This window comes from Phaseolus vulgaris, chromosome 2, assembly GCF_051622355.1.
Source record: "Phaseolus vulgaris cultivar YP4 chromosome 2, ASM5162235v1, whole genome shotgun sequence".
NCBI lineage: Eukaryota > Viridiplantae > Streptophyta > Magnoliopsida > Fabales > Fabaceae > Phaseolus > Phaseolus vulgaris.
Window position 1 is genome coordinate 11240159 of NC_143499.1, and position 26232 is coordinate 11266390.

General features: G+C 35.0%; 2 protein-coding genes across 5 annotated transcripts; both read left to right on the plus strand.

Moving 5' to 3' along the window:
- Positions 1 to 337: 337 nt before the first annotated feature.
- LOC137810635 (potassium transporter 6) lies at positions 338 to 5894 on the plus strand. Of its 2 annotated transcripts, XM_068612015.1 has the most exons (8): positions 338 to 931; positions 1059 to 1548; positions 1986 to 2039; positions 3300 to 3560; positions 3645 to 3697; positions 3998 to 4121; positions 4212 to 4466; positions 4701 to 5894. In XM_068612015.1, the coding sequence occupies exons 1-8, from the start codon at positions 893 to 895 to the stop codon at positions 5762 to 5764; spliced, it is 2340 nt and encodes a 779-aa protein (XP_068468116.1). In that variant the 5' UTR covers positions 338 to 892; the 3' UTR covers positions 5765 to 5894. The 2 variants fall into 2 exon arrangements, with proteins under 2 accessions (XP_068468116.1, XP_090154389.1); XM_090298263.1 differs by lacking the exons at positions 338 to 931; positions 1059 to 1548 and adding an exon at positions 1669 to 1741.
- Positions 5895 to 20959: 15065 nt separating this feature from the next.
- Positions 20960 to 26030, plus strand: LOC137810636 (putative alpha,alpha-trehalose-phosphate synthase [UDP-forming] 9). 3 transcript variants are annotated; one of them, XM_068612016.1, is made up of 5 exons: positions 20960 to 21173; positions 21398 to 21449; positions 22903 to 24918; positions 25003 to 25276; positions 25359 to 26030. In XM_068612016.1, exons 3-5 carry the CDS (start codon positions 22934 to 22936, stop codon positions 25680 to 25682), a joined length of 2583 nt encoding a protein of 860 aa, XP_068468117.1. In that variant the 5' UTR covers positions 20960 to 21173; positions 21398 to 21449; positions 22903 to 22933; the 3' UTR covers positions 25683 to 26030. The 3 variants fall into 3 exon arrangements, with proteins under 3 accessions (XP_068468117.1, XP_068468118.1, XP_068468119.1); XM_068612017.1 differs by lacking the exon at positions 21398 to 21449 and having other exon boundaries at positions 21020 to 21173; XM_068612018.1 differs by lacking the exons at positions 20960 to 21173; positions 21398 to 21449 and adding an exon at positions 21532 to 21938.
- Positions 26031 to 26232: the final 202 nt, after the last annotated feature.

The following is a 26232-nucleotide window of genomic DNA, read 5'->3' on the forward strand; positions in this document are numbered from 1 at the left end:
GAGTGATGAAGAAAAGGGAAAAAAGAAAAGATTAATCACTGGTAATAAAAACATTCCATAAAACTCCCAATTACTAAAGTAAACGTAAACACTTGTAGAAAGATGATACTCACAAATTCAAATTAACAAATTCTTGAGCATTCATTTAAAGTAAGTTGCAAAATGAACCAAAAACGTGTCACTCTAAGCCTCTAATTTATGAGGATGTGGAAAAGATGAGGCTCTTATCAGTAATTACCCAAAAACAAGACAAAACTTAACCAAACCCTACCAACCCCACCACTAACTTTCAAGTTTTTCTCACTCTTTCTATAATCCTTCACTTTATCTTAAACGCACACGAAAACAAAACTTTCATTGGGTTCAATTTTTTTTTTTATGCACACAATTCGTGGCTTTTCGACTTTCCTGTGAACCTCTTTTTGTTGCACGATAACTTCTCACATAAGAGAACCTTTTCCTTTTTTTTCTTCTTTCCCTTAACCTCTTCCTATTTAATTAAATAAAATAATGAAACCCATATTTCGTGTTCATCTTTATTTTCTCCAAATAAACCTACAAGCTGGGAGGGTCGTTTTCTCAGAGTTGAATCTTCTTATTTTACTCCAAATTTTGGATTCTTCGTTTTGTTTAATACCTCGTCATCGATCTTGAAAGTTACTTTTAAGATATTATTATTCTATTTATTACTATCTCATAAATCATAATTATTACAATTAAAAAAAAAACAGGTTTAATTTACTCTCTTTTTTTCTAATTTCTGAATTAAACAATTTCACACTCAAAATATATACAGCACATACAAATTCTTAATGTTGAACTAGTTTCAGCAATTGTGTGATCTTCAATTTCTCTTAAAAATGCTTCTCTGAGACGCACGAATAGGCATGCGATGGATCTAGAAGGTAGAACTTGTCGATACTCTGCTAAGGTGAGAGAACCAACCAAACGTTTTCTGAAACCAGCAATGTTTCAATTTCGATGTATACAACGTTGTTGTTGTGATTGTTGTTGTTCTTGTCATTGTCTGAGAATGCAGAGATTTTTTTTTATTGCAGAGAGAGTCGTGGAGAACGGTTCTGACTCTAGCGTACCAGAGTCTAGGTGTAGTGTACGGTGATTTGAGCATTTCGCCGTTGTACGTTTTCAGAAGCACGTTTGCGGAGGACATTAAGCACACGGAGAGCAACGACGAGGTTTTCGGCGTTTTGTCGCTGGTGTTTTGGACTATAACTCTGGTTCCTTTGGTTAAGTACGTGTTTGTTGTGCTCAAAGCTGATGATAACGGCGAGGGAGGCACGTTCGCGTTGTACTCGTTACTGTGCCGCCACGCGCGGGTGAGTTCGCTGCCGAATTGCCAGGTGGCGGACGAGGAGTTGTCGGAGTACAAGAAGGATTCGCGCGGCGCGGCTCCCGATAGAAGCTTCGCGTTGCGGCTCAAAACCACGTTTGAGAAGCACAAAGTTCTGCAGAGGGTTTTACTCATTCTGGCTCTGATTGGGACTTGCATGGTCATTGGGGATGGCATCCTCACGCCGGCTATTTCTGGTGAGGTCAATGATTGTGTTATTGTTTTGTAGAAGCAATTCCTTGTGTGTGCTTCTCTTGTGTTTTTCGATTCGAATTCAAGTTTCATCTCAATATTTTACATAAATGTTTACGTTGAAGGTCAATATAGTTTCTCGAAATGAAACTCTGATTCTGATAAGAGAACAGACTAAAAGTACTTGAAGAACTCGGTGTAAGTTTTGTCCTTTGACTTTGGAGAAAACTTAGATGCGTTTTTTTTGTGTTTTTGGAGTGGTTCTTTTGTTAGAGTTGAAGTTTCATCTTGATAATTCCCGTAATATATGTTTAAATTAAAGGTGCCATAGGTTTTCCAGGTGAAACTTTGATTCTGATTAGTGAACAGTGTAAATGTTGTTCTTTGAGTTTTGGGGTTCTGTTGGGGAACTGAGTTGGATTGTTTGGATGAGTGCTTGCAGTTTTCTCGGCTGTTTCTGGATTGGAGCTTTCAATGTCCAAGGAGACGCACACATGTGAGTTCAGCTTGATTTTTTTTTGTGCCTGATTATTTATTAGTTTTTTAAGAAGTTGGATTCTGGTGATAATTGGAAACTTTATGCATAATTTTGTTGCCCGTTGATCAAAAGGAGATTCCTGTTGACCTGAGCATGTTCTATTCCATGAAAAAAGAAGTTCTGTTTCTCCAATAATCTTACATCACTATAAGTTTATCTCTTTGGTTGTGTATGCTTATTTTCTCCGCTTTGTGAGTGTTTCTTAGTAGTTTATACTAAATACTCGTCTTGTGAGGAACTGTGCATGAAGTACAAGTCATGTTGTTGCATTTGTCTGTGCACTTTTAGGGTGTCCTATATTTAGTAGAAATCTTCATGAGTCACATGTGAAGATCCGCAATCACAGTGAATGCTTTAGGGATTGTATTTAACATGTAAACTAAGCAACCTGTTTGATAAATTGGGTGGAATGTGAAATACTGTGCTGTATCTTCTGAATTTGACACTTTCCCACTCACTCAATTCTGGCGTTAATTGAAACTTGGGTTATGTGTTTACTCATAAATTTTCATTTCAACAAACTATTTTTAGGGATCCTAAAATCAGTTTGGCATCACGAGCCTAACTCTGCAGCAATAACCAGCTATACTGTGGCTACAGTGAAATACAGTTTTTTCAAAGTGACGGGTTGGGATTAATGATTAGTTATTGTTAAAATTATGAGTGGATACAAATGTGTAGCTAACCTATTCTTTTGTTTTTGTTGATTCGGCATTGTGTGATTTCTTATCCTATCTGTTTAAGCTTTAAAATAAAAAAATGACCTTGTTACAGCTTTTTCCTCATAAACTATTATTTTTAGCTTTTAAGCAAAACACTATTTTTTCAAAATATTTCATAATTATTATAATTTTTATTATTTTATTATTTTAATTAAAAATATTTAATAAATCCCAAACAATTATGCCCTTTATCTGATGAGGGGAAATTGCTTGTCTTATAGCTGTTTTCAAGTGACAGTACTTCTTTAAACTTGGATGTCCATTATCAACTTTTATCTTTATTTTTTGACAAATTGGAGTTTGGTCCTTGAGAATTAGAGAATAAAAGACAAAGAAAAGTAGTTGCTGGTCCAATATGCTTTAATTTTTGTTTGCCCACTATATATTTTATTTGCTTTTCTATTTTCACTTAAATTTTGATATCACTCTTCTATATTATGTGAGAAATGGGAACATTTCCTTGCTGATATGAAGTTTTAAACTTGATACCTGGCAGATGTTGAAGTTCCAGCTTCATGCATCATATTGATAGGCTTGTTTGCTCTTCAACATTATGGCACGCACAGAGTTGGCTTCTTGTTTGCTCCTGTAATTATTGTGTGGCTTTTCTGCATTAGTGCCATTGGAATATACAACATATTTCACTGGAATCCCCATGTATACAAAGCACTCTCTCCGCACTATGCTATCCAACTCTTGAGGAAAACTCAGAAAGGAGGTTGGATGGCCCTCGGTGGAATTTTACTGTGCATCACAGGTTGGTCAGTCTACATGATGGTTAACTTATATTTTACATCAATTTGTTGTCAATATTCATACCATTTCGATTGCACTTTTGCAGGATCAGAAGCCATGTTTGCTGATCTTGGGCACTTTAGCCAATTATCAATCAAGGTATGCTATTTTAAATTTGGTTTTGTTTGCTGTAGGATAACGGATCTACCTATTATATACTGTATACTGTAAACACGATACAGCAGTATACTTAGCAATGTGCGATCTTCAAGTTTTGCTTCTGTTGGGTTTGTTATCATGACTGGTTCACTTCAAAAACTGTAATTTATGTTCCTTGACAAGTGCTAACGTCTCTTCTCACTAAGTAATGCACTAAAATATAGTATAACTCTTGTCAGTGTTAGTTATGCAGCTCAATAGCCTTTTGGAAATGCTTATATTTTACCATCTCTTCTGCAGATTGCTTTTACTTCTGTGGTTTATCCATCTTTAATTCTTGCATATATGGGGCAAGCTGCTTATCTATCTAAACATCATAACATTGAACAAGATTATCACTTTGGGTTTTACGTATCTGTACCAGGTAGTTGGTGTAACTCATTCTTTTTGAGGGAGAAAGTAGATGATGGGGAATTCTCAGCTATTTGACCGTTTTCATTCTTTTGCTTTCCAGAGAAATTGAGATGGCCTGTTCTGGTTATAGCCATACTTGCTGCAGTTGTTGGTAGTCAAGCCATTATCACTGGAACATTCTCAATCATCAAGCAGTGCTCTGCATTAAGTTGTTTCCCGAGAGTTAAAGTGATTCACACATCATCAAAAATTCATGGGCAAATATATATCCCTGAGATCAATTGGCTATTGATGATATTGTGTTTGGCAGTAACTATTTGTTTCAGAGACACAAAGCGCCTGGGTAATGCCTCAGGTATGGCACTGATTGCTATTTATGTAGACATTAATTTTGCAGCAATATAATATGGAATTGGAAGCATCAAGAACATTCATTTTAAAGATGCAATTGTAGTTTTTATGGGGAAGAAAGCAACTCAGAAGTTAACTTTTTGAGTTGGGATCATAACTAGGAAGGGGGAGAGGTGTGTTAGAGGTATGCGTTTTTTTTTTCTGACAAGAATATGACACACTTTACTTTGCTCAACAGGTTTGGCAGTTATCACAGTGATGCTGGTGACCACCTGTTTGATGTCACTGGTTATTGTGCTATGCTGGCACCAGAATGTCCTCCTTGCACTTGGGTTTGTTTTCATATTTGGCAGCATTGAGGCTCTCTTCTTCTCTGCTTCTCTTATCAAGTTCCTGCAAGGAGCATGGGTGCCTATAGCGTTGGCTCTTGTATTTCTGACTTTCATGTATGTTTGGCACTACGGCACACTAAAAAAGTATGAATATGATGTTCAAAACAAGGTTTCTATCAACTGGCTTCTGGGCCTAGGTCCCAGCATAGGTATAGTTCGAGTGCGTGGGGTTGGCCTTATACACACCGAGCTAGTTTCTGGAATTCCAGTAATCTTCTCGCACTTTGTAACCAACCTCCCAGCCTTCCATGAAGTCCTAGTTTTCCTCTGCATCAAACACGTGCCAGTTCCACATGTTAGACCTGATGAACGGTTTCTAGTTGGTCGCGTTGGTCCAAAAGAGTTCAGACTCTACCGGTGCATAGTACGATATGGATACCGAGATGTCCACAAAGATGATGTTGAGTTTGAGAATGATCTTTTGTGCAGCATAGCAGAGTTCATTCGCACAGAAAAAACTGGATTGAACTATTCAAATGATGAGTCTGGAAAGGATGACAGAATGGCAGTTTTTGGAACATGTTCTACACATTCCCTTTTGATGAGTGAGGATAATGTAGAGAATGTTGAGAATGTAGACAAGGCAGGGCCATCAGAACTGAAGGAGATTAAGTCACCCAAGGTTATAAAGCAGCAGAAGAAAAGGGTAAGATTTTTGGTACCAGAGAGTCCAAAGATGGACACAGGTGCAATGGAAGAGTTGGAGGCAGTGATGGAAGCTAGGGAGGGTGGGGTAGCTTACATTATAGGACAGACACACATGAGAGCAAAGCCAGGGTCTAGCATGGTGAAAAAAATAGCGATTGATTTAGTGTATGAATTCCTAAGAAGAAATACCAGAGCACCATCCTTTGTCACTGGTGTACCTCATGCATCATCTCTGGAAGTTGGGATGTTGTACCAAGTTTAATTTTTTGTTTCACCTAGGATACACCTATCTCATGTACATACTGCATCTTATAGATAGTCAAAAGCTACAACCCTTCAGGTGGTGAAGGAAACATCATAGTATAAAAGTTTTTGGTCATTTTTGCCCCTAATATTTTCTCTTATCCATGTTTTGGTGAATGGTGCCTAAAATTTAATCCAGTACCAAACCTCAGCCATCAAGATATAAAAAATGGAATGCTCAACCTCATTCTTAATTTAATTCTAATTTATCTTAATTGAAACCTCAATTTTCATGTCAGTAAAACTAATAAACGGTTGAAGTTTAAAATAAATAAATTATTGATATTTTTCTTTGGTGGCAGTTTATTATTAAGTTAGTAATTAATCCAGGATAAAAGGTAAGTTAGAAGAATTAATTGAGCTGAAATTGACATTAAAATTACATTTAAGGTATTTATTTATAATGATAGTAAAAAAGTTTAAGTTTAAGATTAAGAAAGACAACAAATAAAGTTTAACGTGTTTATAGAAATAAAATTTAATTATTAACTTTCCCCTAGACAATAACAATAATAATAAAAGATGGACCTAGCAAGTATTTGGCCTATTGACTGTAACTTCTAAATGCTAGTGAACACATTAAAAAAAATTCAAAATATTGATTCATTAATAAAATATTTTAAGCGTGATTTGTAACCTTTTAATAGAAAAAATTCAAGTTGATTAAAAATAAAGAAATCAGCCACTTAAAAATATGTTTAATGAGTTTTAAGATAGTTATTATCATGCAATTTGTGATTAGATGATCATTAGAAGAAGAAAAACATACACTATCCACACCCATCTTATTTTCTTCATAATTAATAGAGGAGAGAAAAAACATTGATGTGACATTTAAATTTCAAAAAACATTTCATGGAATATACTCTAAAAGATTACAAAATGTTGTAAATACATGTTATTTTCCTTCCTAGAATCAAAATTAGAAGTAATAATATTAGAATGAATATGATTCCAGAAAAAACATACATGAAAACATGAAATAGAAACCGATTTTAGAGACAAAAATAATTAATTACTATAATAACTAAATTAGATATCATTTTAAAAACTAAAAAAAAATATTAGTTTTTATTGTTAAATGGTTTCTAAATTGGTATATAATTAACTACTAAGGTTTTAACTAACAATTATTTAGTTTCTAAATTTGGTAGCAAAAACCTTAGTTATTAATTAGATACCAATTTAAAAACCATCTAACAAATGATAGAAATTAATTTAGAAATCAAAAAATAATTTAGTCTCTAAAATGATCTTTAATTTAGTCACTATAGCAACTAATTATTTTTTTATCTAAAATTGGTTTCTATTTCATGATTTTCTTGTAGTGAACTATGAGGTTGGAGAAAAGGATCCACTTAGACATCAAATTAGTGATGTTAATTTTTGAGTTCCGTAAGTTGTTGATTGTGATTTGATTTTGAGTTCCATAAGTTGTTGATTGTGATTTTGAGTTGTCACAAACATCCTTGTTTATGAAAAAACATAACATATTACATAATAACTGGTTCATGTTTTAGAACAGCACTTGGTCACGGGCTGCAAACTATTGGGTATCTTTCTGATGGAGTGGTGTTTTCAAATCATTCATTATCTGGCTAAGTCCATGCTGGGGAATTGACAAGAAAACACAAAATAATTGTTTTTAAGTATTTTATTAAAAATAGTAAATGCATAACTAATTAAAAAATAAAAATGTTAATTTAATACATAACTGGAAAGGAAGTTAATGTTAGAAAAAGTAATAAGTATAAAAAAAAGTTGGAATCAACTAGTGTATCACTGAACATAACTTAAATGGTAGAAGAGTAAAATAATTATAAAAAAATTAAAAATAAGCCAGTATATATAACATTTGAAATTTATTATTTTCTATCATGTTATAAAAAAGTATAATTTTAAGAGATAAAATTACTGTTAACCTATATTGGTTTGTTGAAAATGTCACCCAAATTTACACTTTGATTTTTGAATCGGACATATTCTTGTGAAACCTAGCTACATCTCTCATAATAAGAGATAGAGTTCTCTCTATTATTTAAAAATTAAGAAATTTCTTAGTTAAGGTTAAGTCCCTTGTAAATTTGAATTTATGTTAAAAAAATATTTTCTTTTGAGAAAAATTAAGAAATTTCTTACTTAAGTTTAAGTTTCATGTAAATTTGAATCTTTATAAAAAAAAGGTTTTAAGTATTCAAAAAATTTATATTTTTTAATCAAGTTCGTAAACTTAATTAGAATGGCATAACCGTTTGAATTTATGGTATAAAGCATAACACAACGGATTGGAGCAGTATAAAAATAATAACTATCTTTATAAAAAAAAATATTATTTCATTTTATAATTAAATACTAAAATAAAGATCTAATTCATCTTAAGACACACAATAGTAACATTTGATAAAGGTAATTAAAGTTTTAATTTTATTTTTTTTATTGTCTAAGTTTGTAGTCTATTATTTAAGATTGTAAAATAAAACCTAAACCCTAAAATGAAACGGTCAAGTCATTCTTTTTTTTTATCAGCAAAGAATTAAATTAAATTAAGGGGATACAAGAGGGGTATCCCAACCCTTTACAAAACTCAAACCCTATTTTCTACGCACGCTCAGAGATCACCACTTCATTTCTAAGACGACAATGATGCACAACTTCGGCGATCCCCGACTACACACGCACGGAGACCGCCTCTTCGGCGATCATGTTGGTCACGGTGATGATGCATACCTTCGGCGACCACCGACTACGCACGCATGGAGGTCGCCGCTTTATCGACTGGCGATCATATTGGTCTTCCACGTGTCCTCATCCACATCGCCCCTCACTTCCAATGACCTTCTGTTCTTCAAGGGCGGCGATGATGCACAACTTCGGCGACCACCGACTATGTACGCACAGAGATCGTCGCTTTATCGACTGGCGATCATATTGGTCTTCCACGTGTCCTCATCCACATCGCCCCTCACTTCCAATGACCTTCTGTTCTTCAAGGACGGCGATGATGCACAACTTTGGCGACCACCGACTACGTACGAACGGAGATCGCCGCTTCATCGAAACTTCGGCGACAACCGACTACGTACACACAGAGATCACCGCTTTATCGACTGGCGATCATATTGGCCTTCCACGTGTCCTCATCCACATCGCCCCTCACTTCCAATGACCTTCTGCTCTTCAAGGATGACGATGATGCACAACTTTGGCGACCACCGACTACGTACGCACGGAGATCGCCGCTTCATCGAAACTTCGGCGACAACCGACTATGCGCGCATGGAGAACGCCTCTTTTATCGCGACGATCATGTTGGCCTTCTTAAAAAACGGCGATGATGCATACCTTCGGCGACCACCGACTACTCATGCCTGGAGAGCGCCGCTTTATCGACCGGCGATCATATTGGCCTTCCACGTGTCCTCATCCACCTTAAGCACTACCAAGCTCTCACACAATCGATTACTGATGTTCCTTCTTGAAATCATCTCGAGCTACACAGGGCATGCTCGTTAGTTCATACAACAACGAACCGGTACCACCTATATAAGCACCAGAAACACAAACACCACAGACACAACAAGCCAAATACTACCGTCCAGGATTATTATCTGCTCAGTACCTGCTTCTACACACTGCTACAAAACTCGTCACAAAACTCCAATCTGGGGGTTACCTGCCTAGAGCACCCCGCACGACAGCTTATAGTACATCTCAGCGTTGACCTGAACCAGCAACAGTAACGCTTCTCAAGCATTTGTGGGAATGGTGCTATCAACGAATAACATGGAGGCACTGATTTGGATTCAAGATCCAGTCAGATAGCCCATATGAGAAATCCGTTGCCTTGTGTTTTATCCACAACCAAGATTGCACTTGGGCATTTTGGAGGATTTCATCCGTATCCGGTACCCCATCCTTGAATACAATCAAATTCCTCTGCTCCCAAATGCACCTGACAATTGTCGCCCATACTCTTATCCACACTTGATTTTGCTTGCTAGAGAGATGAATTAAGTGAGAGTTTAGCATATGGTTCCTAATGTCGTTGTTATGGACCCCCAAAACTCCAATCCAGCGGTAGCAACGGGACCAAATTTGTTGTGCAAAAGCACAATCAAGGAAAAGGTGTTGGGATGATTCTTCTGATAGGCTGCAGAAAGGGCATAGAGGAGATATCACGGGCACTCCTCTCCTAGATAGGTTATCTCTGGTAGGGAGTCTGTCGTGAAGGACTCTCCACGCTATTAGAAGTACTTTGGGCGGGGCCTTTGCTTGCCATAATGTACTAAAAACTCCTTTCATTTCACCAATATCTTGATGGTTAGCCAGGATAGAGTAAGCTGATTTCACTGAAAAAATACCAGCTGGATCCTTCCTCCAAACGAGGTGGTCATGAGAATCCTGACATGTAACTCCCGTATTCAAGCTTGAGAGCATATTTTCCTCCAGATTTGACTCCCATACGTGCCTGTCTCTTCTCCAGTTTAGCCGCCACCACCACCTACCGTCCTCCCATCCTCCTACCTCCCCCACCTTCTTACCCTAATCGAGGGACAAAGAGTAGAGTCTGGGGTACAAGACTTTAAGGCTGTTATTTTGTACCCACGTATCCTCCCAAAATCTGACTAAGCCTCCATCGCCTACTTTCCACAAAATAGCCTTGTGAAACCATTCTTCTTCTTCTACCCCTTCACCACAGACCTTGGCTAAGTCCTTCCACCAACATGATTGGTATCTCTGCCTCACCTTACCACCCTCTGTTTCTGTACCATATTTAGATAGGAGAATATCTTTCCATTTCCCTCCCTCGTCACTCATAATCCGCCATTTCCATTTCGCCAAGAGAGCCGTATTAAAACTCCTAATCTCTTTGATCCCCAACCCTCCTTCCTCCTGAGGCCTACAAACATTTTCCCAACTCACCCAGGAGATCGTTTTATTTTCCTTCCCCCATGCCCAGAGGAATTTCCTTTGTAAGCTACTGATTCTGTCATGTACTGCAGCAGGGGCCTTAAAAACATATAAGTAAAACAAAGGTATGGCTGTGAAGACTGACTTGAGCAGACAAATCTAACCCGCCATAGATAAAAATCTCCCTTTCCATGAGCTTAGCCTGGTTTCTATTTTTTTAATTACCGGCTCCCAAAACTGTTTCTTCCTTGGATTTCCCCCCACTTCAACACCCAAATATTGGAAGGGTAATCGCATGGTGTTGCAGTTTAGGGTCTTCGCATAGGTGCTCAGGGCATAGCTATCAACACTAATGCCTACCAACTTCGATTTGTGAAAGTTGACTTTCAAGCCAGACAGGATTTCATAGAAACGAAGGATTGTCTTGATAGCAAAGATATTCGAGAAAGAGTCTTCACACATAAAAAGTGTATCATCTGCAAACTGAAGTAGACAACACTCAATATTGTTCCTTCCCACCTTTATACCCCTGAGAACGTTCGTTCTCAACGCTTGTCTCACCAATCCTGCTAATCCTTCAGCAACCACTAAGAACAAGAAGGGGCTAGGGGATCCCCCTGTCTCAACCCCCTAGATGGTTTGAATTCCTCCGTAGGACTCCCGTTGATCAAAACAGACACAGTCGACGACACCATACATCCTTTAACCCACGAGATCCATTTGTCATGGAACCCCAACCTCCGAAGCATATCAAATAGGAAAGACCACCTGACGGAGTCATACGCCTTTTCAAAATCCACCTTAAAACAGACCCCACTCCTCTTATTTATCCTGATCTCTTCTAGAATCTCATTAGCCATGACAACACTATCCGTTAGACCTCTATCGCTTAGGAAGGAAGATTGGCAATCATCAATGATCGATGACATAACTTTCTTCATACGACGTGACAAAATCTTGGTAATGATCTTGTAGATAGCACCTACAAGGGATATCGGTCGGAACTAATCAAGCGAGGAGGGATCCCTAACCTTAGGGACAAGGGCAATAAAGGACGCATTGCAACCTTTCGGAAAGGATCCCGTAGCGTGAAAAAAGTGCACAGCTGCCATAATATTAGATTTAATGACATCCCAACAAAACTTGATAAAATTGAAATTAAACCCATCTGGACCCGGACTCTTAGACCCTCCACACTGCCACACAGCATCCTTCACTTCTTCCTCAGAGAAGCTAGCTATCATATTCCTGCTAGCCTCAGAAGATAAGGATTTAAACTCCATCGAACCCAAGTTAACTCCATAGTCCTGTGTAGCCGTGAACCTCTTTTCAAACAGTGACTTTGCTTCCCTACGAACAGCTTCCGGTTCCTCACACCACTGAGTTCCAATCTCAACCCCTTTAACCTCATTCTTAAGTCTTCTCCATTTAATTGCATTGTGGAAGAACTTTGAGTTGATGTCCCCATATTTGATCCAGTTCACCCTTGCTTTTCGTCTGTATATGGATTCTAGCTTTTTTTCAACCAACCCCAACTGACTGAAAAGTTCCATTCTTCTCAACTTACCATTCTCCTCCAGAGCATCATTACCATCTTTGTCATCTAGCTCCTTTATTTCCTCCACTATATTTTTCTTGTTAGATTCCATACAACCAAACACTTCTTTATTCCACACTCTTATATCAGCCTTCAGGAGCTTCAATTTATCTTTGAGTATGGACATATTATTACCTTGTACAAGATACGACCCCCATTTTTCCTTTACCAACACCTTAAAACCCGGTTCCGCAAGCCACACATCCATAGACCTGAACGGTTTAGGCCCCAAATCTTTAACACATGACTTCATCACAAGAGCACAGTGATCCGATACCACTCTCGGTTGTACATACTGCTTAGATGCAAGCCATAGATGAAGCCACTCTTCGGACACCAAGATTCTATCTAGTCTACTCTTAGCCGTGCCATTAGATTTGAACCAAGTGTACTTTTTACCGACAAAGGGTAAATCCACCAAACCATTATCTTCGATAAAGCAATTAAAACCATCAATCTCCTTCCTTGGGCTTGAGCAACCTCTGATCCCTTTCTTTTCGTCTTCACTCCTAACAGCATTGAAATCTCCACAGAAACACCAAGCCAAGTTAACATATGATTGCTTGAGAGTCGTCAAGGCTTCCCACAGAACAACCTTATCCTTTAGGTTACATGCTGCGTAGACATTCACCACTACACACTGACTTTTGGTTTTGAGATGTTGGCCCACAATGGCGATAAAACCATTTCCAACCACATGACTACCATATGAGAAAGCTTCTTTTGCCACATTGTTACAATACTCCCTGCCCCATTAACCCCTTCATAGTGGACCCACCCGATATTGCTAACGCCCCATAAAGAAAAGCACTTAGAGTCTGAAAAAGAAGAAATTTTAGCTTCCTGCAGACATAAGAACTCAGCTCCCTCCTTTGCCACAATGTGTCTCAAATACCGTGCTTTCGTCCCCCCTCTCAACCCTCTTATATTGAGATTAACAATAATCATGGACCCACTTTCGTTTTACCCGCCTGGGACTTGTTCTTAACTTCATTGTCCCTTTCCTCCAAACGGTCCAGTTCTCCGACCACTCCCCCCTCCTCCCCAGAGCATTGCATTCCCAAGTTTTGGCCCAAATTCCAAATTCTAGCAGATTCAACAGCTTTCTCTTCTGACTTAAAACGATTATTACACTGATTGATGTCATTAGTCGATTCCGCAAAGGAGCAGCGACTTAACCTAGATGAAGAACTTACCCCGTTATGGAGGGACCCGATACCACCATTGGATCTCCATTTCGGTTGGGCAATTCGCTCACCGTGCTCCCTCGGGTGACGAAGTCTACGAAATTCCAGCGAGGTTTTGCTTTCCGCTACTGTGTGGGTTAGTGCCTCACTCCCATTAATCTTCCCGGCTTCACACTCCTCCTGTCGTTGATTCGTACTTCTGCTGGATTGTGGGTCGGAACTTCCCGTCGATGAGTCTTGTCCCTCGCTGTATTGTTGAGTTGCGTGGCAAAGGAGGATGCCCGAATCCTTTTCCTGCTGTTGCACCACTGCTGATTGAGCAGCCCTACCGCACGCCCTCGAAGAAAAGCAAGGGTGTGGAGATGGAGATGGAGACATAGTCGCAGTTCCAACCCCTTCCGCGTCACCATCTTTTCCTTCAATTTCCTCTTCGCATTCAGTCGTTGGGCCACCCATACCTTCAGCTTTACTAAGCACACCTTTGTTCTCTATATGGGCCTCACCTTGTTTAGGCCCAAGAGAGAGTGCTCTAAACGTCTGGACCCCTTCAATTAGGTTAACCAAGGAATGTTTAATTTCTGCGCAGGCTACGTTGACTAGGCTAGTAGCAGATAAAGCTGTCCCTCCCTCAGACTCCCCTCGCACACGTTTTCCTTCATTTAGAAGCGAAAAACCACTTTTATTCTAACACCCCATATCACTCTGCGCCTTATTCTCAAACCGCTTCCAATTTGTCTCCAGCTTCGATTGGGATTGCCCTGCCTCCTCGGGGACCACACCCCATCGCATAATGCCACGACCGGCGCCTTCTTCGCCGGAGTTTTCATCAAGAAATGTTTCCTCCACTACAGTTTCCGACGACGAAATACTGTCCGATGAGGCAAGGTGATATTCAAGACAGGAACACTCTCCTCTCCCTTGACTGAAGACCTCCTCAACAAGGGAGATGTTGTAAACTTGGCCATTAATCCTAAAACCCTTCGTCATTTCTAGTTTCCAGGACCTAGGTAGTCGAACCTGCAGCCGTGCATACTCCAGATTTTCCCAAGACAGAGTATTTTCATCAATATCTACCAACGATGCTACTTCACCGACCACCTTAGAGAAACAATCTTTATTCCACAAGGTTACCGGTATACCGTAACACCTCACCCAGGCTATTTTATGGCCAACTTCAAATTTCACGGACCAAGGTTCAATATTAACAAACAGAGAGACGAACCATTCTTTGTTAAGCTTAATAATTTCCTCCATCCGTTCTCCTTCTTTAGGAGTTAAGAGAACTAGATTATCACCCATAAACCTCAGTTTTACCATGCTCATACCCCCTTTGACGAACTCTTCATTCAAAGAGTCAAAAGCAAGGTCAGGGGACATCCATCCAACCGCACTACGAGCCAGCCATGCTGGGGTGTTTGATTTTGTTTCAAAAGCAGGGCCTTTCCAGTCACCTCGCGAAGTTTTGCGAACAACATCAGCATAAAACTGTTTTGGGGAGAGACCTCTTCTATCTACTTTACCTGTTTTCACTGTTCTCTCACGCCAGATCTCCTTCTCCTTCATCCTACCACCTGAGACATTGACTTGGCTTTTATTTCTTCCATACACGTTTGGCTTGTCCTTTCTATATACAACCTATGCTCTCCTATACTTTGGGAGATTTACATATAGTTTGAGGTTGCCAATATAGATTTGATCCAGCTGCTTTTCCAACCTCACCTCATTTGGTACAGGGAAAAAACGCACAAACCCAAATGTTCTTCCCCATCTATTTGGACGCTTAGATATGAACACTTCTTTCACTCTAGCCCATTTTTGAAAAATTCTAAACATGTCTTGCTCCCCATAGCTGACTGGGAAATTAGAGAAGAAGAACGTAGATGAGTTTCTAGTTGATGAGTACTTTGACAATGTACCTGCCTTATATTCTGCCTCTCTTCTCTGATGGTCTTCCCTCTCCCACCTCCTCCGGTCCATCGTTTTCTCTTCCTCTAGTTAATTTTCTTCTTACGTTCAGGTCACTCTAAAACTATGACAAATACTTAATTGAAAAAATATAAATATTTTAAAAACTCAATAAAATAAAATAGTTTAATAAAAAATTAATTAAAAATACTCGAATTTATTATAATAAATTTAAAAATAATTAATTATTTTTTTTATTTTTCATATAGAAACATGTAAATAATTACGCTATAAATAACAATCACATCAACCCGTTAATAACAAATAAAAAAAATAGATATTCAATTAAAAAATATAAAAATATTAAGTACTTACTACAATATTTTTTAATCAATAGTTAATTAAAAAATTCAAATTTATAAAAAACTTAAAACTTAATTAAATTTTTAATTTCTTTTGTTCATCATTTAATCTGTAGTGTGATTGATTTTAGGTGAATGTATATATAGACAAAGATCTTTATATATATATATATATATATATATATATATATATATATAAAAGACATATTTTTTATATATTTTCATCGTACATAATTTTTGTGTCATTTTACACATGTGTTGTTTGTGATAATTGTTTTTTAAGTAATTCCTTAGGTAATTATATTTTTTCAATTAGGCAAACAAAAATATGGACACGTATACAATAATTTATGTTTTTCTACTAAATTTTATACACCATTAATTCAATGTGAACTAATAGGAATTAATAGGCATATTATAGAACTTCATAATAAGGAAGAATTTGAGCATAATGTGTAGCACTAATGATACCTTAGTTGGTGAAGTGATTTTCATGATTATAAGTTTAGCCATATGCAATTGTAAACTTGGGTAAAAAATTTAGCATGTAGTTTTTAGAGAGGAAAAAAAAAATTAGCATTGAATCAAAAATACAAAAAAATAAATAAATAATTAACTTATATACTTAACTAATTAAAGTTTGTTTTTCAATAAAATTTAACACGGTGAGGATAAATTTGTTTAAAGTGTATTTATATTGTATATGTGATTTTACTACTCTTGTAAATTAATTTATTTTTCTATTATATGATAAGTGGGTTTAGAGATGTGGTACAAGTAGCATAAATTATAAATTTAAATTGTAAAGATTGAGTTTTTGTATAGACTTGCACTGTATTTTCTTGTGACTATAGAAAAACAACGATCTCATAAAGAATTGAATTGAAAGTTTAATAACAAAAATGAAATAATCATAAAAAAAGGAAAATAATATATTTAAACTTTCTTCCGTATGAACTGATTTGGAAGGAAAGTAAAATATAATATATTATTATTTTAAAAATATTTTTTCATTTATTAAATTTTATATTTTTTTATTAGGTTTTGTTTGAATCGAAGGAGTTAAAGAAAAAGGAAAAGATTATGGAAAGTGAGATTATTTGTTTGAGAGATAGAGAAATGAAAAAAGGAAGAAAATAAAATAAAATAAAATGTTATAATTTATTTGATTGACATGAAAAAATTAAAAAATAAATAAATTCATGAGATAATATATTAGATAAAATTAGATGAAAATGAGTATGATTAAAGATTCAAAGGTGATTAATTATGAAGTAATTATTTTATAATTATAAATAATATTTAAAAGTTGAAATTTAATTTATTTAAATGAGTAATTGTGAATCATGTACAATTTTTGTCACTTACCAGTTTAAATAAAAGGGTGATAAAAGATTTGCAAATAAAAGGTGAGAACTACGTATTAAATTGACATATACAAAAAATAAAACAATATTTTTAACTAATTTCAGTTCCAATTTATTTAAATTGACATAATAATTTAACTAATTTCAATTTCAATTTATTTAAGTTAATTATATATATATATATTTTGCTGAAAAAGAAGTTGATTTTTATTAGAAAGAAAAAATAACTTGAATTTTGTTAGTTCATGAGTTGACTAATTTAGAATTTATTCACATAAAATCATTTTATTGGTATAATAGACTTTCGTTTAGTGTGGTTTTAGATTTTTTTAATGAATATATTTTGGTCTAATCTCCTCATATTTTTTTTTAATAATGTTTTATCGTGTGATGACAGATGATTATTGTTATTTGAAGTGTCAGTCTATCTGAAATGTCAAGTTGCATAATGATGCATAAAAGAATTTTGTTAAATTTTTAATAAGAATTGGATAACATCAATATTTGAGATTATAATATTAATAAAGAGTGTGAAGAATATGTTGATTCAATATACCTTTTAGTAGTTGAAGATTTTGACAAACATAACTTTTAAAGAGTCTTTTAATTGATCATGATATTGAGCTAGTTTATAGATGTGTAAACGTTGAATGGCTTCAAATCAACATAAATAAAATACTCTTTTCAGTATAATCAACTATGCCATACATATCGAAAAATCGTATTTTGTTCATTCAATAATTCAAAATTTTAACTTTTAAAAATAAAGTACACATGATGAATTGTTGGAAAAAATATTAGTTATCTCCTTTGAAATGGTTTTGGTACGAGGTACCAAAATTCTACATAATCCGCTTAGCGATCTCAAAATTGTTCAATAACTTTAAGAAAATGTTGAAAGCAAAATCGAAAAGAAAGAATAATTGTAAGAAAATGTTTATAATATAAAAATTTCTCACAACAAGTTGGATTTTGGAAGATTTGATGTTTACTACACAAATTTGGCTTATCAAATTTTAATTTTCTTGAACAGATTGTTAAAGATTGAAAAGATAAAATTTAATATTTGTTTATTTTGTTTAAATAACTAGTATTTTTAATTTAATTTAATAAATCTATGCGTATATTTTGGATTTTTTAATGCTTGAAAATTTAGAAATTTAGTGATAATTGATTTGTTTCACCTGATAAATTTGATTGATGTCATTCATACTTTGCTAAGTTGTAATTAATCAAGTCGGAGTTTATGTTATGTTTGGATTTAAGAGTGAAAGTGTGAAGATTTGAAGAAGTGAATGCATGAGAATTTGAAAAGATATTATGAATAAAGTTATTATGTTTAGATTTAAGTATATTAGAATGAATGTGTTTAAAAAAATAAAAAAAATAAGAATAATGTACAATTAATTTTATATATATATATATATATATTCAATAATTTAGCATAATTTTAGTTTAGAACTGTTTGAATTTTCAAATCTACTAAAAATTAATTTCATTTTGTGATAGGGTAACTATCATTAATTAAACAATTTATTTGCCATACAACAAGAACAATCACAATGAATATGAATCCCACTCCACACTTTTCAAGTAATGATCTATAAAATGTGAAACAAAATAATAAAGCCATATATCTATATTCCATAGAAAAGATTTGGTCCAGCAACACAGACACGTGCCAGTCACACCAAGTTTTGTCCTCTTCCGTGCTTCAGTCCCTTCAAACTGTTCCACTGTGACATGACCTATAGGATAACATAATCTTGACACGTGTGCATTCATGAATTATGTATTCAGGATGTGAAAAATGGTAAGAGTTTCCTCTTTGAAAAATTACATCAACAAGTTACACAATTATGTGACTCCGATGTTTGATTCAATCATTTGCTTTCATCTTATTTAATATTTATAAGTTGTTTTTACATAATAAAATAAAATAATAATAATTTTTTTTGACAACGACCTTGTCGAAATGAATTTTGTTAATTACAATTAAATACACCCCTAAAATTAAATTAATAGTAAAAACACTTAAGCAATTTACCAAAAACTACAGATTCAAATGCTATTGTCATCATTATAAAAGAAAAGGTTTTAGTGTTAAAGTAAACCTCTATTTTAGAACTAATTAATGTTGAATAATTAGGCATATGATCCAAGCTTAATAATAAATTACTATTTAATTAAATTAAAGAAAATTTTATAAAATAATTTTTGTTAATATTTAAAGTAATTTAAAGAGAATATGCATGGAAGATAACATACTATATATTAATTGAAAAAGTATAAAATTGAGTTACATAAAAGGGTTGAAAAGAAAGAATAGAGAGATGGAGAAAGAGTGATTAGGAAAGAATAGAATGTGTGAAGAAGTATGGTTGGTAAAGATATTCCACTTGAGTTGGGAAGTGGCAAAGTGTTAGTGCAACTTTTGAAATTAAGAAAATGATATTTATGGTTATCCAAAAGGGGAACTTTCAAGAACATTGTGTAGTGTGAAGTTGACTAATAAATTAGTCTGTTATTGGTCAATCATGTTATAGTACATAAATGTTTTTTCTATTATGTTATAGGAATAAAGTATTTATTAACTTTGTAGATAATTATTTTTTGTCAAAAATATTATTGGCTAACTTTTGTGAGTTATTTTTTTTCTTATAAAATAAACTCAAGCAAATTCACCCTATATTCAATAGTAGTGGTTATTTAGCTGAAAAAAACATAATAATAAAGATATTTAATGAGGTGTAAATACAATTTAAAACTTGTAATAGTTAAAGTAGTTTTTGTTTTGTTTTACAACAATAGTTTAAACATGGTAATAAATAATTGATTAAGAGGACCAACACAAATTTCTAGGATTTGATACACATATATAATATTTATACTTTCTCCATTTAAAATAAAAGCTTTCCTCTTATTTATTTGATTCAATACTTCTCTTAGTATCTGGATAAAACTTTATGATTTTTTTAATTGTTTTGTTGTGAGTATGTATGGATATTATATTTTAAAATAAGATCATTTAAAAGTTATATTATAAAATATTAATTCAAATAAAAATATAATCCAAACTAATGTACATATATAATATAAAAAAATAAATTTCAATAAATTGCAGTGTAAAATATAAGTTTAAAAATAATTTAAATTTTATAAATTTAAATAAAAAATAAATGTTTAAATCAATTTTTCATTATTATTTTACTTATTTAATTTTAAAAATTATTTAAATACTCGAACCTAATATTCATGGTTATTAGGTGTATACTTTTATATTTTAACTAGTATAGACTTTTATTTAAAAAACCTGATGATAACATGTCACTATAACTTTTAGCTTACACATAGATGATATAACTTAGTTTTAGGATATTTTAAAATTTGTATAATGTAATATAAACTATAGCACAGTAATATAATGTAATATCATGAAGAAATAGTTTATTTTGAATAACAGTTAATTTGATTTTTTTAAACAAAATTTCACATTGACGTTGTAAGAGTGAGAGGGTATAAAACAATATAATATAAAATTATGTTTTATGAATAATGTTAAAAAATATCCATGAATTGTTGATAAGTAATATAAAACTGTGTTAATTTTATTTATATTTAAAGTATTAATTTGTTATTATTAAAGAAAAGAAAAACGATATCCATTGAATTGAAGTGCGGCAAAGTGCTGTGAGTAACTTCCACACTCATGTCTATTGTAGCAACTACTACTCTCTACACACAAAACAAAAACAAATGAATTATTTATTTATTTATTATTATAGAAAAAACAAAATAAAAAAGGAAAAAAAAAGAATTCTATCCACTGAAGTTGCAGTTGTACAGTGACCCCTGCTATAAAATATTACCTCTTTGCAATCTTCTTCTCCTTCACTCTCAATAACTCACTTTCTCTCTCTAAATTCGTTGCAACGCAAAGCAGCAACTTTTACACCTTTTCCTTCCCTCTGTTTCTTATTCTCTCAGATCAACCTCCGCCGTTAACTCGCCGTCAAATTCTCTCCATCGCCCTTTCAAGGTCATCATCCTCCGCTTTTCTACTACTCTCTTTAATGGCTAGGTCTATAATTTGAATTGATTTTTATTTTATTTTATTGGCTAAAATCTTACTGATACCGATCCTTTGCTATGGTTACACTTTTTGTTTATTTTATTTTTTTGGACTGTTATTTTATTTTATTTTTTTTTGTTTTGTAATTTTAAGTTATTGTTAATTAGTATATTGTAACATTGATTTTTCAGATTATTGAAGCATGGAAATGCGGTGATTGAATATTAATAAAATTTGCTGAAGGTGTGTTTCTCGGTTTATTAATCTATTAAGTTTTTGCGGTGATTTTTCTTTTATTCTGGTTTATTTCTTAATATTTATTTTTGAAGTGTTTTTTTTGAAAGGATTTGATCTTCATGGGGTTCACAGGAATTTTTCAACGAGTGGTGCTATGTGTGGCTTCCTTGTTTTCCATTTGTCTCTTTGTTTCTATTTTAAGACGTGCTATTGTCCCCTACAGCATAAAGCATTTACCCTTCGGCTAAAAAGAATCTCAACCAATGTATTTTGGTGTATTTTTTTTGGCCCGACGTGTATTATTATTTGATTGTAGTTATCCAATTTCATCAAGCACAATCATGGGTTCCCGTTGTCGTTATCTTAGGTTTCGATTAGTTCAAACTTGTTTTTAATTCATTGAAATCTCAAAATTCAAGAGAGGTCTTCCGTGTTGCTTGTTGCCAACTGTACTGGCTTTGTTGTTCGGCTTTGGAGTCAATTTTCTGATAATGGGTGCGTATTCAATCATCTCAGCAACCTTTGGGGAATATGATTTGTGTGTATTGCTTTTATTATTATGATGATGATGATTACTAACTGTGAAGGTATGGCTATGGAAAATGTTATGTCATTGACAGAATTGAAAATTCCTGTTTAAAAGCATTCCTTCCTCTAACCGTTCTTGTCGTTGCCGAATTCTTGATCTAGAGTCCAACAATTGTTTTCTAATTTCTAGTGTCAATAATTATGAGGTGCTACAATTATGTTTATATGGATGTGTTGCTTAGGTTGAATTTTGTGGAGATAATGTTCCCTTTTGGTACGTTGTGAAGTCCGCATGTTCCTCAATCTAGTGAAAAAAATACATCATGCATGGTTATGTTTTTATTTTTGGACTTGCTTTCCAGGGTTTTCATATATGGTTATTTGTTTATTTGCTTTACTTTTCTTTGGGATTGGGGAGCCTAGAGGTAAATGAATGTTACTCCTACTTAGTTATTGCTAATTGCTTGCGGAATAATTATGTTTTGTTTTCAGCAATTCTAATGACCCTTTTAATGTTGTCCAAACTGGTTATCATAAGAACCATTTATTAGAGTTAGCATTCCCAGGTGAATTATTGTAAGGCGTCTTCTGCTGTTTATTAGTCAATAGTCCATAATCTGAACTGCCTTGATCATCAATTCATCATAGTTTTGTGGAGAAAATCTTATTCGGTTTTATGTAGCCTGGAAATCTATGTTTTAAGTTGCAACTTGTTATTGTGGGCACTGGGCATTGATGAATTGTTTATCAACTATTTTTTTGACACAATAAAAAAAACTTTTGCTAATTGCTATTGTTCAAGTGCCTTTATGACAGTAGGTAATTCTGCACAACTACTGTTAATATTTTGTAGGATACCGGTTAGAATAAGTGTTTCTTCTAATAATTTATTTATTAACTGACTTTTGTGTGTGAATTCATACTATTCAAGGCATTAAAGAAAAGACTCCCTTGTATCATTCATGGCATCAAGATCATATGCTAACCTACTAGACTTAGCTGGAGATTTACTTGATATCCCTCATACACCAAGAACTATTCCAAGGATTATGACAGTTCCTGGAGTTATTTCTGACCTGGATGCTTCTGGTAGATATGATGGGGATTCCGATGTTAGTTCTTCTGGTTACCGGGAGAGGAAAATCCTTGTGGCAAACATGTTGCCATTACAGGCTAAGAGAGATATAGACACTGGTAAATGGTGTTTCAGTTTGGATGAGGATTCAATTCTGTTACAATTAAAAGATGGTCTTCCTTCTGATACTGAGGTGATCTATGTGGGATCCCTCAAGGTTGAAATAGAGGCCCACGAGCAGGAAGTAGTTGCTCAGAAATTACTGGAGGATTTTAATTGCATACCTACCTTTTTACCCCATGATCTCATGAAAAACTTTTATCTTGGCTTTTGCAAACAGCAGCTTTGGCCTCTCTTTCATTACATGCTACCTATGTTCCCTGATCATGGTGAGCGGTTTGACCGCACGCTTTGGAAGGCTTATGTTTCTGCAAACAAAATATTTGCAGACAAGGTTATGGAAATAATCAATCCTGATGATGATTTTGTTTGGGTTCATGACTATCACTTGATGGTTTTGCCTACATTCCTGAGGAAGCGGTATAATCGTGTTAAACTTGGATTCTTTCTTCACAGTCCTTTCCCTTCATCTGAAATTTACCGAACTTTGCCAGTAAGGGATGAAATTTTGAGGGGACTGTTGAATACTGATTTAATTGGTTTCCACACATTTGATTATGCTCGCCACTTTCTCTCTTGTTGCAAAAGAATGCTAGGTCTTGACTATGAATCTAAACGAGGACATATAGGACTTGATTACTTCGGCCGTACTATATTTATCAAAATTTTGCCTGTAGGCATTCATATGGGTAGGCTTGAATCTGTATTAAATCTCCAATCTACAACGGCTAAACTGAAAGAGATTCAGGAAGAGTTTAAGGGTAGGAAGGTGATTCTTGGTGTTGATGACATGGATATATTTAAGGGCATCAGTCTGAAGCTTCTAGCTGTTGAGCAGCTTCTGGAACAGAATCGAGATTTGAAGGGCAAAGTTGTCCTGATACAAATTGTGAATCCTGCTAGGAGTTCGGGCAAGGGTGTTCAGGAAGCAAAAAGGGAAACATATTCAATTGCCCAGAGGATTAATGATACGTATGGCTCAAACCATTACCAGCCAGTTATTCTCATTGACCGTCCTGTTCCTCGTTTTGAGAAGAGTGCCTATTATGCTGTAGCAGAATGTTGTATTGTTAATGCTGTGAGGGATGGTATGAACTTAGTCCCGTACAAGTATATTGTCTGCAGACAAGGAACTGCACAGATGGATAAAGCTTTGAGTAGAAAAAGTGATTCTCCCCGTACAAGCACGATAGTTGTGTCTGAGTTCATCGGTTGTTCTCCTTCTCTAAGTGGAGCAATCAGGGTCAATCCCTGGAACATAGATGCTGTGGCTGATGCTCTGTATTCAGCTGTTACTATGCATGATTCAGAGAAGCAATTGAGGCATGAGAAACACTACAGGTACGTCAGTTCTCATGATGTGGCATATTGGGCACGCAGCTTTATGCAGGATTTGGAGAGAGCATGCAAAGATCATTACACCAAAAGGTGCTGGGGAATGGGTTTGGGCCTAGGGTTTAGAGTTGTTTCTCTTTCTCCTGGTTTTAGAAAATTGTCTGTCGATCACATTGTTTCAGCATACAAAAGAACCGGTAAAAGAGCTATATTTCTTGATTATGATGGTACTATCGTATCAAAGTCTTCTATAAACAAAACCCCCAGCCCTGAAGCCATATCCGTGCTAAATGATATGTGTAATGATCCTAAAAATACCGTCTTCATTGTGAGTGGAAGGGCAAGAGATTCTTTAAGTAAGTGGCTTACTTCATGCAAAAGGATTGGACTTGCTGCCGAACATGGATACTTTCTAAGGTATTTATTTAAGTTCTAGAAATATTTGGGTACCATACTTTGAACAACGCCTCACCTCCATCACTCCTCATTTTGTGGTTGCAGGTGGAATAAAGATTCTGAGTGGGAAACCAGTCAGTTGTCTTCTGAGTTTGATTGGAAGAAGATTGTTGAACCTGTCATGAAATTGTATACGGAGGCAACTGATGGATCTAATATTGAAACTAAGGAAAGTGCTTTGGTGTGGCACCATGAAGATGCGGACCCTGATTTTGGCTCCTGCCAGGCCAAAGAATTGTTAAATCATCTGGAAAGTGTCCTTGCCAATGAACCTGCAGTTGTCACCCGGGGCCAGCATATTGTTGAAGTCAAGCCACAGGTACAGTTCTTTAATTTTCTATACTACCACCAAGTTCATAACTTTCATTGGACTTATTAAAGTCTTCCTCTATTATATGCAGGGGTTAAACAAGGGGTTGGTAGCTGAAAAGATTCTTTCCACTATGGTTAATAGTGGTAATCCGCCAGATTTTGTGATGTGCGTAGGAGATGACATTTCCGATGAAGACATGTTTGAGAGCATATTAAGGACAGTTTCATGCCCATCACTGCCGGTAGTTCCAGAGATATTTGCTTGCACTGTTGGGCAGAAACCGAGCAAGGCCAAATATTATCTGGATGATTCTGCTGATGTGATGAAGCTGCTTCAAGGCCTGGGTGGTTCATCTAAACCAAAGCCCAGGCATCTGGCACAATTCCAAGTTTCCTTTGAGAGCACGGTTTGAGTTATTAGCTCCTCATGCTTGTCTAGTTGGGAGGATTCTTGACATGTGGTGGTGGGACCTTGGTGTTGCAGATAGGATTCTCTGCACCTGAACCGGTTCGCATGGCTTGTGGAAGCATTTATTTTTTGTGTTCGGTATAGTGCGGTTCATAAATGAGCTGACAATTCTTCTCAGGTACATGGTTACATTAATTGAAGTATTTGCTGGTGCCACCTTTAGCTTTAGTTGTGCTTAGAACTGTAGAGACCATACATACACTTCGTTTGCGTTGAATATGCGGGGCACCAATAGCTTGTACAGTTACACTATTTTTCTTCACTATACATAATGACCATCTGCTTTCAGATATCTTTCTTCTTCAACCACAATATCCTTTCATCCAATCCACTCAAATACTCATAACATTCTATTTCCCTCCAAATCTTTAATTATTAATTTTGTAATTAATAATTTTACCTCGTAACTTTATTAACTAATACTCTAATAGTATGTTTGGATGAATCAAATTATATTGTTTAAATGAAGATTTTTTTATACTACTTTTTCATAA